The 14,414-nt window shown below is 36.4% G+C and overlaps 1 protein-coding gene across 1 annotated transcript in view; it reads left to right on the plus strand.

Annotated features, from left to right (window-relative positions):
- PDHX (pyruvate dehydrogenase complex, component X) overlaps positions 1–13,024 on the plus strand; it is a 75,572-nt gene extending 62,548 nt beyond the window's left edge. Inside the window, exons 8-11 of the mRNA XM_010831845.1 lie at positions 2,650–2,708; positions 4,045–4,203; positions 9,074–9,138; positions 11,951–13,024. Of these exons, the coding sequence (XP_010830147.1) occupies positions 2,650–2,708; positions 4,045–4,203; positions 9,074–9,138; positions 11,951–12,209 (542 nt within the window). The 3' untranslated portion in view covers positions 12,210–13,024. The remainder of the gene's footprint in view (positions 1–2,649; positions 2,709–4,044; positions 4,204–9,073; positions 9,139–11,950) is intronic.
- The last annotated feature ends 1,390 nt before the right edge of the window (positions 13,025–14,414 follow it).

Here is a 14,414-nt window from a genome sequence, read left to right on the forward strand (position 1 = left end):
ACCACAGGTTCAAAAGCATCAATTCTTTGGAGCTCAGCTTTCTTTATAGTTCAACTCTCACATCCATACATGATTACTGGAAAAACCATAGCTTTGACTAGACGGACGTTTATTGGCAAAGTAATATCTCTGCTTTTTAATATACTGTTTAGGTTGGTCATAGCTTTTCTTCCAAGAAGCAAGTGTCTTAATTTCATGGCTGCAGTCACCATCTGCAGTGATTTTGGAGCCCCCAAAAAATGAAGTCTCTCACTGTTTCCATTTTTTTCCCCATCTATTTGCCATGAAGTGATGGGACCAGATTCCATGATCTTCGTTTTCTGAATGTTGAGTTTTAAGCCAACTTTTTCACTCTCCTCTTGCACTTTCATCAAGAGGCTCTTAGCTCTTCACTTTCTGCCCTAAGCGTGGTGTCATCTGCATATCTGAGGTTATTGATATTTCTCCTGGCAATCTTGATTCCATTTTGTTTGAAACATCCGGCGTTTCACATGATGTACTCAGCAAATAAGTTAAATAAGCTGGGTGACAGTGTACAGCGTTGACACACTCCTTTCCCAATTTGGAACCAGTCTGTTGTTCCATGTCCAGTTCTAACTGTTGTTTCTTGACCTGCATACAGATTTCTCAAGAGGCAGGTCAGGTGGTGTGGTATACCCATCTCTTTAAGAATTTTCCACAGTTAGGGCCTACTCTGTTCTTAATAAAATGTTAGCAATGGTATCCTTTCTATATGTTTGAAAGGAATTTGGGGAAAACATCTTCTTTCCACATAGATTTGGGATACCTATCAGAAATATAAGTGAAAATGTCATGTGAGAAAGTGTGTGTTTGAGACTGAAACTCCAGATACAGAAGAATTTAAGATAGAATTTGAAGGAATCATTGTCATATAAATGGTATCTGACTGAAAGAGTGAGCAGATTGTGGAATAAAACCAGGAGAGTCTGTAACACAGATAGCAGAAAGAGAATGTGTTTCAAGATGAAGAAAGTAGTCAAATATAGGAGTATGATGAGGGTGGGAAATCAGGTGAGGACTGCCCACTAGGGCCCTCGATTTGGAAATCATCAGCTGGTAGGTGATTTGGGAAGTCTTCACTCGGGACACCTATGCTGCTGCTGCTGCTGCTGCTAAGTCGCTTCAGTTGTGTCCCACTCTGCGACCCCATAGACAGCAGCCCACTAGGCTCCCCTGTCCCTGGGATTCTCCAGGCAAGAATACTGGAGTGGATTGCCATTTCCTTCTCCAATGCATGAAAGGGAAAATTGCAAGTGAAGTCACTCAGTTGTGTCCGACTCTTCACGACCCCATGGACTGCAGCCTACCAGGCTCCTCCGTCCATGGGATTTTCCAGGCAAGAGTACTGGAGTGGGGTGCCATTGCCTTCTCCGGGGACACGTATAAATAGTAGGTAAAGTGAGAAGGATGCTGAGATACATGAGAGGTAAGCACAATGAGTTGATAAAAGTCTCTCGGCACTGGAAATCCATTTACTTTTCTGCTCCTAAAGGAGTTTTAAACAAAGATGTCTGTATTTCTGGAAATCTGAATTATGAGAGCTGTGTATTAGAAAAGCAGCTGACAGTTACTGTGACCGTTTGGCAGTGTTTCGGTTTATGGTAATACATTTAATCCCTTTCTGCAATCTTAGCATGCCTTTGGAATGAACTGTTGTTCCTGTAAAATTCCATCAGACTATAGTAACTGAATTTGTGTATCCTCCACATACCATGACTAGATATTGATCTTAAAGTCTTTTTTCTAGAAGCCCATGCAATAAAGAATCAAATATAGTTTCCATTTTCCAGCACTTTCATATGCACTGGTAAAGCAGAGGTATAAACCCAATGCTTTTGTTATGATCAGCCCTTTGGGAAGGGAGGGGACCCCAGCTTTAATCATTATGTATACTGGAAGAACATTGATTTAATTGAATTCTCCATAAAACTAGTGAGAGACCTTGTATCATTCATTGCATTAGGATCCATGGCAACATTGCTTCATCTTTGGCATTTACTATATCCTGTTTGGTTAAGTTAAAAACCAGCTCTTATTTAATGTAGTAATTTAAAATTTTTTCATTGCATGCCTTGTTAGTAAAAAGAAATTTCTGAAAATCCCGCCCCCCGCCCGCATGTGTTTGCGTGTGTGTATATGTGTATGTATATATATGCTTGGTTTTTTAGGTGATTGTTCTAATATAGTCAGTGTATTGTAAAGAGTACACAGGATACGGACTTGAAAAGGATTTGGAAGAAAATGAATCGTCTTGTAAACTTCCTGACTGTACATGCTGTGGACAGACCATTTGTCTTTTTAGAGACACAGGACTTGATTCTTTTTTTTCTGATTATGGTTGTCATGTATCTTTCAAGTACTTGTGTATGCTATCTGAGCAATTTAAAAGAATTGTAATCAGGACTAGGAGTAAACATTTACATTCATGGTTGATATTATTTATCTAAGACCTCATATAACGCAAATTTTTCTACTCAAGGAAATCTTATGACTAAGCAAACAAAGACCTGTATATTTTTTTTTACCATTGTTTGTCAGTAAAGTTCATAGTTTAAGTTTGAAATCATAATTGTTCATTTTAAAGTTTTATTTTGAATATTAACCATCATATGCTTATTTTTCTTTCAGATGACATTAAAGTATCAGTAAACGATTTTATCATCAAGGCAGCAGCTGTTACACTTAAAGTAAGTAGTAAAGCCCAGATAATTTTGGCTTCTAAAGTAGTCTCTAATTTTGGGGGCCAGATATTCTTCATTTGTGAGGGTTTGTTTTATTTTCTTCTTTCATTTCATTATTATCTCTGAAGAATTTAAAATCCTCTGGAGGTTGGGGCTTTATTATTTGGACATAGTGGCATCATTGAATAAAAGAGTTGAGCCTTGAAAGACGGAGAAGTGAAATGAGTAGTTGAACAGTGATGAAATGGAAATCAGTGTAGCATAACTGTGAGAAACCTAAGTGAAAATTCATCTTAAGAGAGTGGTCAGGAGTAAAATTAGAGAGATTGGGTGGAATCAAATTGTGGATTGCTGTGCTTAAATGACATGCTTAAGAGGCCTGGATCTAACTTGGCAGAAAGCAATGAATTTTTTGAAAAGAAATTAGTTGTTGATTTCCATTTTTCAGCATCATTTCCTCTTGTGATAGTTGACAACATTATCAATACACACTGTTTCCAGGCATTTGGTAATTTCTTCCGTTTTTTTCATCCTCAGTGTAGTTGTATGTATATTAAATATATACATGCTCATATGTAGTATATGTTGCTGTTTTAGTTGTTAAGTCATGTCTGGCTCTTTGCGACCCAATGGACTGTAGCCTGCCAGACTCCTCTGTCCATGGGATTTCCCAGGCAAGAATTCTGGAGTGGGTTGCCACATTACCATTTCCTTCTCCAGGGGATCTTCCCAACCCAGGGATCAAACCCATGTCTCCTGCATTAGCAAGCAGATTCTTTACCACTGAGCCACCAGCGAAGCCCCATATGTAGTATATAGCATATGTTAATGAAGCCTAGGAAATCTCTCTTAAATAGGGAAGTCATTTATTAAGGGTCTGCTAATATCTCCCAGGGCTACCCTAAGAAGTCAGGTTCCCTTATGGCACAGGAATAATGTGGTTGAATGTCAATACCCCTCTACCCTCTTCTCTTCTCTTCTCCTCAAAGTCATGTCAGTCATCATATGAGGCAGGAAGGCTCACAAACATTAAATATTCCCTAGCAATTAGATTTAAGAAAAAAAACCTTTTTCTTAACCATGATATAAAGAGATCAAAACATGTATGTATCATCAGAATTTCCTTAAGCTTGCTTCAAAAAAGATAGTGTGTTTATTCTTCCCAAACATAAAAGTTATTTAATATAGAGGTACAAACCACTTTTTTCAAATCAAATTTTTCTTTCCTTTATTCTAGCTATATTCACTTTCAAAAATGCATGACATTAATTATTTTTCTCTAATAACCTTAGTCTAAAGCTCCTTCTTTAATAACATGTTTTTTTCTACTTGTACTTTCTAGCAAATGCCTAATGTTAATGCAAGCTGGGACGGAGAGGGTGCAAAGCAACTGCCCTCTATTGACATTTCAGTGGCTGTGGCAACAGATAGAGGTCTAATTACACCAGTCATAAAAGATGCTGCTGCTAAGGGTCTACAGGAGATTGCTGATTCTGTAAAGGTAGGTCTTAAGCAATACTATACTTGCAAAATGTTGGAATTTACTTTCTGGGAAAGACTTGACATGATCCAGTCACACTGTGAGATAGATGTGTGTGTGTGAGAGAGAGAGAGAGAAAGAGAGAGATTTTTGGTATTTTGAAATGATTATCAATTATGTATACATATTTTTAAGTTTTGATCCAGATACAACCCATTCTAAGATTATTTTGCATTCAAACTTTCAGAAATAACATGCATATTTAGGGCTAGCTGCATTCAAGCTACAGATGACTGCTTTATTTCCCAAAGTCCATAATTTGACCCTAAATATAATATTTTAGATAGATTTTAAAGTTAAAGCTGAAACTATATTTTTATTAAAGTGCTCACTTTTCATAGGACGTTATTGTTAAAAGTTTATTCATTTCTTATCTAGGGTTGAGACCACTGAAAGTACTTAGTATTCCAGAAGCAAAATTTTTGTTTTTTCCCCTGGGCTCTAATATGGAAGAATCAGCTCTCACCAAAATTACTGCATTGAATAGGCAAGGAACATACACAATAGGTCAGCTTTGACAGCCTCGATTAATATCCAAGGGTAATTTTTGGCAGAAGTATCCCAGGTCTTGAAGTATTACCTTTGAAAATTTCAGATTCATTTAGATAAGTGATTCTTTTTCCATTTATCAATGACCTGAGATACGTATATATATGTGTGTGTGTGTGTCTGTGTGTGTGTGTAAAACAAGTTATAAGGGATTAAAAAGTAGAATATAAGACTTCTTTATGGAGCTGTATAAATATGTAGACCTACTTACCCCAGATAAATAAATGAATGGAAAGTGTAAGTTGCTCAGTCATGTCCAACTCTTTGCAACCCCATGGACTATACAGTCCATGGAATTCTCCAGGCCAGAATACAGGCCAGAGTGGGTAGCCTTTCCCTTATCCAGAGGATCTTCCCAACCCAGGGATGGAACCCAGGTCTCCTGCACTGCGACAGATTCTTTACCAGCTGAGCCACCAGGGAAGCCCAAGAATACTGAAGTGGGTAGCCTATCCCTTCTCTAGAAGATCTTCCCAACCCAGGACTTGAACGAGGGTCTCCTGCATTGCAGGTGGATTCTTGACCAGTTGAGCTACCAGTGAAGCTCCAGTGAATGGAAGGTAATTTAATTTAAAATGCATAGTCTTGGATCTTGGAGTTAAATATAATTAAAGTGACCTTAGTGGAATTTGTATATGTAGATCTTTCTTCCCTCCTCTTTGGAAAGGTTTGCAGAGTGTTTTTATATATAAAAAAGGAACTTTTTTAAAATTGAAGGGTGGTATTCAAAAGTTAAAGTAATAAAGGTTGGATTACTTAGATGCTGCACACCTTTTTTTCATGAACAGTTTTCAGCAGCAGTGAAAAATGCATGTAATTTTAGTGTTTTTATGACATTCATATGTGATTAGATTAAACAGTAGCGTTAGAATTTCCTTTAACTATAGAGTTAAAAATTAACTGTTGCAGGGAGATTTCTTTGATTCTAACCAGTTTATCCATTTTAGTCCTATAATATGATTCTTAAAGCAGCTATGTTAGCATTCACTGTTCCTTGCATCCTAAAAGAAACTAAGTTGAGGTGGTGAGGAAGCAGTGTCACCCACCTGCCAGCAGTGGGAAGGGCCCTCCCAGCCCTTGAGAATGTCCCAGGGCCTCTGGTGGTCTTTGAGCATTTCCTGTAACTCCCAGCAGCTCCTGGGTCTGTTCGCTCTGGCTACTTGTCTAAGCTTCCCATTCTGCCTGCCTCTCTCCCGCTTCAAGATTGGTGATTAACATTCCACTTAAGGCTGCCGTCTGTGGGGTCGAGCAGAGTCGGACACGACTGAAGCGACTTAGCAGCAGCAGCAGCAGGGCTTCCCTCATAGCTCTGTTGGTAAAGAATCCACCTGCAGTGCAGGAGACCCTGGTTTGATTCCTGGGTTGGGAATATCCCCTGGAGAAGGGATAGGCTACCCACTCCAGTATTCTGGCCTGGAGAATTCCATGGACTGTATAGTCTGTGGGGTCTCTAAGAGTTGGACACGACTGAGCGACTTTCACTTCTTTATCTTATCTTATAATGTACCAGACAGTAGGCTAAGCACTTCACTCAATCTTAATAGCTTTATATCATAGTTGGAACCTTAACTTCAAATTGAAGAAACTGAGATTTAGCACTTTTAAGAAATTTGCCACAGTGTTGCATCTAGAAAGCACTAGAAGTTGTTTGTTTAAACCCAGGCGTTTCTCAGTTCAAATGCCACTTTCTTAGGCCTTCTGTGGCTTCCATAGCTAAAGTAGTTCCTGAATAAACAATTACCCTATTTATTGTCTTCATATGGTTTATAAGTCTTTGAATTCACCTTGTTTATTTATTTGTCGACCCCTCTATGTTCCTGACACTCTGATGTTGACTGTCTTGTTCATTGCCATATATCTAATTCTGGATGGTGCTTAGAAGATAATAGTTGCTCAGTTGAATAGTTGAATTTATATATTCAACTAGTTGAATTTATTTAAACTATATTCAAATAGTTGAATTTATTTAAAGGAAAGTTAGAAATAGTTTTTCAAGGAATTTGTTAGACTGTGACTATCTATCCATGGACTCCAAGTTAAGAACGCCTGCTCTGAGTACTTCTTGACGCTTAAGAATCACAAGGTTGTCAGTGTGTGGGACTAAAGGCATGCCTCAGCAAAGTTCAGGTTTATATTTCCTAAATAAAGTAATACAGTAACAAGCTTCAAATTCTATGCTATTCTTCATTAATTACAGTAGTTTTAAGAGACTGAAGCAAAGTTTACCTCATTAGTAGCCAGTAAATTTTTTGAATGAATTAGTAAGGCATGTGATATATTTTGGGCTTCCCTGGTGGCTTAGCAGTAAAGAATCCACCTGCAATGCAGGAGACACGGGCTCAGTCCCTGAGTTGGGAAGATCCCCTGAAGGAGGGCATGGCAACCCACTCCAGTATTCTTGCCAGGAGAATCCGCATGGACAGAGGAGCCTGGTGGTCTACGATCCATAGGGTCACAAAGAATCGGACATGACTGAAGCGAATTAGCATGCACGCACGAGGTAATTTTAGAAATAGTTGCTAGTTAGCTTGTACTACGTCCTGTCAACTGGATGGTTCAAGGAACACGTGCTTTGATTTTTAAGTTCATGTTACCAGGAGATACCAATGAGGATTAGTTACTTTTAGAAGCAGTGATACTTATCAAAATCTATCCTTACTCTATGCTCTCTTGAGTTCATTGACGTGAATATCCTACTGATATGTTTTGGGTTTATAGAGATTTTTTAAAAGTGTATTATGTATGCTTGCAGTCTGTTGGTTTTTTTTTTTTAATAATAAATGTTTTTTATTTCTTTTAGCCTGGTAACTTAGCAGGATGTGTTGTGATCATCTGCCTTTAGAGAAAAGCTTTTAAAGTTCATATGATATGTGCTTGTTGTTCAGATCATGTGAAGTTATATTGCTTAAGGCAGGAAAAAAATGCATTTGTTGATTGTTCTATTTGTGATATTCCAAGTACAGTTCTAAATTCATCTCTTAATTTTTCATTCCGGATCTATATAGTTTTTTAAGTAACTGTATACTAATAATATAAATCTGTAATTGACGCATTTGGCAGTAAGTCACAATGATGTGTTGAGATCATTTTTAGATTTTTAAAGAATGTTTTATTTTTCAAAAATTGAATCATCTATGATTTAAAATTAAATAGCTACCAGTGGTAATTGTAAATGTATCTTTATTATCTATATAATACATCATATTGAATAAGTCCTAGATTTGTATCATCTACCCAATGACAATAGCTTCATTTATCCCTACTCTCTAAAATAATTCTTTATTATTCATATGTAATGATTCAATCTCTGTCCCCTTGCTTTTGAAACATTGAAAAATAAAAATTAAGAGAAGTATGGTTAATTGCAAGTACAAGTAGAGAAAAATTCAACTGCTTTTCGCTTTCAGAGTATTATCTGTCTTTCCTTCTTTAAGTTTTTAGACATTAGCTTTAGCGTGATATCAAATGACTACATTTTTACATCCCTTGTAGCAGCGTAGACTAGCTCATTCAGGAAATGCTTTAGCTATAGGATCAAAAACAACAACAAAAAGTCCATTTTCTAGGGCTTTGTAATTCCACTTCTGAGAAATCATGTGAAATAATTCAAAAGAAACAAATTAACCAAAGTACACCACTAGGAAAATGACTGAATTGTGGCAGATGCAATCTTTAAAATGTTAAACAGACATTAAAAAAATCAGTTATAAAGAGTGACAACACTGAAGCTGCTTATAATATTGTGAAGTAAATATAAAATTTTGGTTTTTTTAACAACTATTTGAAATTAATCTGTTATGGGTAAGAGAAGCAAATGCTGAAAGATGAAAATTGATGTGCTGGTTGTGAGATTGTTGCCATTGAATAATTTATTTAAAAGGTACTCAATTAGGGCTCTTCTCATACTTTGTCTTGCAAGAAAAAAAGTTTATAGGCAAAGCAGAAAATTGCATTGTATATATAAAGAACACTGAAACATTCTGCATAGTATATAAGATAATTCCAATATTTGAACAGTTTTTAAAGGGAAATGGTTTTTCTAGAGTTTTGATTCACAGATTTATAGCTTCTTGGATTAACTGTGCTCTAACTTACTCATTTTTAAGTGTGTTAGAGAAAATTATATATATAATTTTAAAATGTATATGTACATGTATGTATACTCTCTTATAAAGTCAAGGCCTATCAAAGATGAGAGTGTACCCTATAAAAATATTTAAAGTGACAAAATCAGCTATATAATGTAGTGTTGGTTATCACACTCTGTTTATATTTTTCTCAGGCTCTATCAAAGAAAGCCAGAGATGGAAAATTGTTACCTGAAGAATATCAAGGAGGATCTTTTAGGTAAAATTTAAACTCTTAATTATTGGTAGCATGAAACAGACATAAGATTCATAACGTACTTGTCAACCTGTTTTATTTTCTGAAATTTTTTTTAAAATTTAAGCTAAATATCTTACTTTAGACATGAGAATATGTGCAAATGTTCTTCAGACTAGTTAGGCTTTCGTATCAAAGCTAGTAGAAAGCCATTAGGGTTAGCTGGTTAGCCCATTCAGATGTTCATAGAATGACATTCGGGTTCTGACATATAGTAAGTAGGTTTATAAACCTCAACTATTTTTTTTCTACTTGTGATTTATTTTAAGGTTCCTTGGGGTTAGGTCCCTTGGGGTAAAATATTAACACTGACTCTTGAGTTATCATCAGCTCTATTCTTGTTTAAGTGTAACTTACATACAGTAAAGTATACTGAATGTAGCTGGAATGTTTTACAAAGTGAAGAAATCTGTGTAACCGACCAAAGCAAGATTATGAACATTACCTCCATGTCATAAGCCTCCCTTTATCCCTCCTAATTCTGACCCCCTAGAGGGTAACCACAGTTCTGAAAGTTATTACCAACGTTTTTGTTTTGCCAACTTTGATCTTTATATAAATACATACTCTTCAGTGTCTGACTTCTTTCATTCAGCATTAGTGTCTGTGAGATGAGCTATGTTGTGTGAGAGTCATTTACTGTTGCACTGTAGCATTTTGTAGTATTCTGTATAAATATGCTAGTGTCCATTTCACTATTGGTGGGCATTTGTGTTGTTCACAATTAGTGCTCTTACAAATGCTGATGCCATGAACATTCTTGTCAGTGCCTTATGGTGACTATATGTATGTATTTTTTTTTTTGTATAAACCTGAAAGTAGAATTGCTGGGTTTATATCTTTAATAGATTCTGCCAGATAGCTTTTCAAAATGGTTCCACCATTTTTTGCTTCCATCAACAGTGTCTGAGAATTTCTGTTGCTTCATAGTCTGTTAAGTCTTGGTATTATTAGGTTTTAGTGAGTCTTGGGGTTGTAGCTCACCAGGCTCCTCTGGCCAAGGCATTCTCCAGGCAAGAAAACTGGAGTGGGTTGCCATGCCCTCCTCCAGGGGATCTTCCCGACCCAGGGATCAAACCTGTGTCTCATACATCTCCTGCTTTGGCAGGCAAGTTCTTTACCACTGATACTACCTGGGAAGCCCAAGGGAAATGAAAATTAATGATGTTGAATACTGTCTTCATTTATCTGTCAGCCATTTGGGTATCTGGTTACTTATCAGGTAAGTGAAAGTGAAGTCGCTCAGTCGTGTCCGACTCTTTGCGACCCCATGGACTGTAGCCTATCAGGCTCCTCTGTCCATGGGATTTTCCAGGCCATAGTACTGGAGTGGATTGCCATTTCCTTCTCCAGGGGATCTTCCTGACCCCGGGATCGAACCCGGGTCTCCCACATTGTAGACAGACGCTTTACCGTCTGAGCCACCAGTGAAGTCCCTTATCAGGTAAAATGCCTGCTAAAGTTTGTGTCCGTTTTTTAAAATGTTTTATAGGAGTTTCTTTTTCCCGATACACAGACTTTTTAGGATATATATTATTTCAAATACTTTTCCCACTTTGTACCTTGCCTTTGAAACTTTCCTGATGGTGTTTTTTAATGAACAGAAGTTCTGAGTTAATAAAATTCTATTTATCAGTATTTTTCTTTGTTGTTAGTATTCTTTTTTTTTTTTTTTTCCTGCTAGGAATTATTGTCTATCCCAGAGTCATGAAGTTTCATTTTTCTATGTGAGCTTGATAATTTCTCATGTATAGATTACTATCTATCTGAAATCAGATTTTGTCTGTGATATGGAGGTAAAGGTCAAAGTTCTCTTTTTTCCCCATGTGGATAATTAATTGACTAAATGTCAGTTATTGAAACCATTACTACTCTGTAGCATTGAGAAGGTAACCATGTTTGGTTCTTTTCTGATTTCTCTCTCCTTTTCAGTTGGTCTGTTTGTCCTTTGCTTGCTTAATACAAGCTAACCGTAATTTCTGATCTGTGACAGTGAAAGTCTTCCAGTTTTGTTCACCATCAAGCTTGTCTTTCCTGGCTTTGTATTTCCAAATAAAATTTTAAATCAGCTTGTCTTTTTTCATACACACATGCAGTGATCTTGCTGGGATTTTTGTTGGGATTGCATTGAATTGTTTGATCGATTTAAGGTTAAGGAGAATTGACATCCTTATAGCATTGAGTCTTCTAGTGAATGAACATGGTATAAACCAGTGTTTACTTAGTTCTTTGATTTCTTTCAGCTGTATTTTATAATTTTTTGTTTAGGGATCAGATAATATGTTTTATTAGATTTAGATTTTTTTATACTATTATAAATGGTATTATTTTAATTTTTTCTAATGAAAGCAACTTGTATATAGATACAAATTTTTACATTGACTTATCTAGTAGTTTAGCTAAATTCGCTTATGTTACTTGTTTATCTGTAGATGCTTAAATTTTCTTTGTACACAGTCAGTTCATGTTCAAACAAAGTTTTATTTCTTTTTTCTAACCCTTATACTCTTCTAGTTCTTTTTTTTTTCTGTTTCTTTTTCTTGCTATATTTCTCTGCCTGGGGTTTACAGTTCAATGCTGAATATATGTTTATATTAGATAGAGTATTTGTGTGTTGTTACTTGGTTTCTTTTTGATTCTATAGTAAATGGTATTCTTTGTCTTTGGTCTTTGAGTAACTGGGCACAGTTTTTCAGTAAAGTAAAAAGGTATGACTCAGGGAAAGGGTTCTTTGGTTAAAGACATACCACCTACAGAGCTTTTTGTTTTCCCCTAGTATTTCCAACTTGGGGATGTTTGGCATCGATGAATTTACTGCCGTGATCAACCCTCCTCAGGCCTGCATTTTGGCGGTAGGGAGATTCCGACCTGTGCTGAAGCTCACTCAGGATGAAGAGGGGAATGCCCAGCTGCAGCAACGTCAGCTCATAACGGTCACCATGTCCAGTGACAGCCGGGTGGTAGACGATGAACTGGCCACCAGGTTTCTGGAAAGTTTTAAAGCAAACCTGGAGAATCCTCTCCGACTTGCCTGATCCTCAAAGTTAAGAAGTTGGTCTTTGGCTTAGTTAATTGTATTGCTGTTACTGAGAAACATACACTATAGGAGAACAATTAGGTATTTAAGTATGAAGTGGGTGAAATGTTTCACCTTTATTTAAGGTGAAAGAGTTTGACCTGAGTTGTCTTCATTTTCATTTGGGTTTGATCTTGTGGAAGTAAATAATAAACTGTAACTAACAGAAGAATGAAAACATTTGATTAGTCAGATGCATTTTTAGTTTAACCACTGGTGCTGTACTAAAGGGATGTTAAACTAGATGTAAATTAAATTAGATGTTTGGCTCAGTGGAGCATTTTAGGATATTCGAGGATGTATGATACACTGTAAAATCAAAAAATTTTAGAACTCTCCCTTAATTGTATTGGAATTAGAAGTGGTCTTCAAAGAGATACCCGTTATTGTAGCAGTGGGACCTCACTTTTACAAGCACTGCTCTAGATATACTTGAACAATTTAATATGTACAGAAGTTTATTCTGGATACTAGTAAATAAATAAGAATCACACTGCATTAGGGGTTGTGGCAACATTATTGAATTTTTTATGTATATAAAGCCATATGTTTTAAAGCGGTTTTTATCAGTCTTATTTTACACTTCCATGACACTGTGAACTTAAAGAAGAATTTTTTAAAAAATTAAAGAAGGAAAAAGAGACCAAAATATTTGTTTTGATAATGAATTATAGTTAAAATATCTAAAACTTCAGAAATAAACTGCTCGCTTACCTTCATACTGAGTTGGAATATATTAAAATAAATCATGCAATTTCCTGCCAAACATCTTAATTTAGTGTTGATTTGAACACAATGTGTTGTTAATACATTTTAATCAAGTTTATATTGTGCAATAAGCTATAAGAAAATATAAACATTTCTATTGTATTTTAAACATTAGGGCACAGAAGTTTAGTACCTTGAAATAGATTAGTAATTTCCCTGGAACAGCTTCAATGAGATCCTACAGAAGGAGAGAAGGAATGTAAAATTACAGTTAACCCTTGAACAACTCAAGGTAGGTAGTGGTGGCCCATGTAGTTGAAAATCTGTGTTTAAGTTTACAGTCGATCCTCGTATCCCTGATTCTGCATCCGGGAATTCAACCAAATGGGGCTTGGGTTATAGTAGGTACTTAATGAAAAAATTCCATGTGTTAAGTGGACGTGCACAGTTCAAACTCATGTTGTTCCGGGGTCACCTGTAATATGACATTAGGAAAATAATGGATGTGGAATGTAAAACTTCAGAAAGAGTAGAAGAGAAGACCTATCAAGCAGGTGAGAACTATCCTTTTTATTCCATTGGTAATATGAAAGTTTGACTACTTCTTGTAAAGGTTAGAAGAACTTCTTTTAACAACTCTGCTACAGTTGACAGACTAACTATAACTGGAATTGGATGGATTTAATTTACCAGTGACTACCAGTTACTTGTGGTATAAGTTGTATACTATGACGTGATGAACTACTTACGCTATAACAAAAGAGCTTTCTAAAATAATTAGAGCCCCAGTGTATCAATTGCTAAGATGCTTAATCCAGTTACTCAGCCGTTCTTTAAAAATAGTCTTCAAAACTTTTGTCATGTTAACAATTATACTAAAAATTGTAACTAAATGCCATTTTCAAAATAACTTTCATAAGTCACATTATTTTCAGTTCATTTTAACTGAAAAAACATTTTTTTCTTCTAATTTTTATATCTAAGGAATAGAGCACAAAGCAGCCGTAAGTCACCCTTGGCCTGGAGTTTTTGCTTTGCAGTGGACTAACACTCTTCTGTAGGCACGTCTGATCAGTAGTCACTACACTGATCTGCAGTCACATCTGTTTCCTGGTAGGTGAAGTGGGTGATGAGACTTGGCCCCGCCTGCCTTTCAGAGCTGTCCTGCCTTCCACAGGAGAGATGTTCCATTAATTCAAGACATTTTAATTCTTCATGGACATCACAGCCAAGCTTTTCCTATAATCAGTTGCTTCTCATGGCTTGAGTTCTCAGCTGTTGATATAGATGCTCATTCATTCTGACTAACAGTGTTTCCCTAATATATCTATACTGCCTAGGTGTATGGAAGGGTCAGAGAAGTAACACTGATTTGAGAAAGAGGTATGGTGTCCTTGCAGAGAAGGCGATGGCACCCGACTCCAGTACTCTTGCCTGGAAAATCCCATGGACAGAG

This window comes from Bison bison, unplaced genomic scaffold (assembly GCF_000754665.1).
Source record: "Bison bison bison isolate TAMUID 2011002044 unplaced genomic scaffold, Bison_UMD1.0 scf7180017864531, whole genome shotgun sequence".
In the NCBI taxonomy this organism is placed as follows: domain Eukaryota; kingdom Metazoa; phylum Chordata; class Mammalia; order Artiodactyla; family Bovidae; genus Bison; species Bison bison.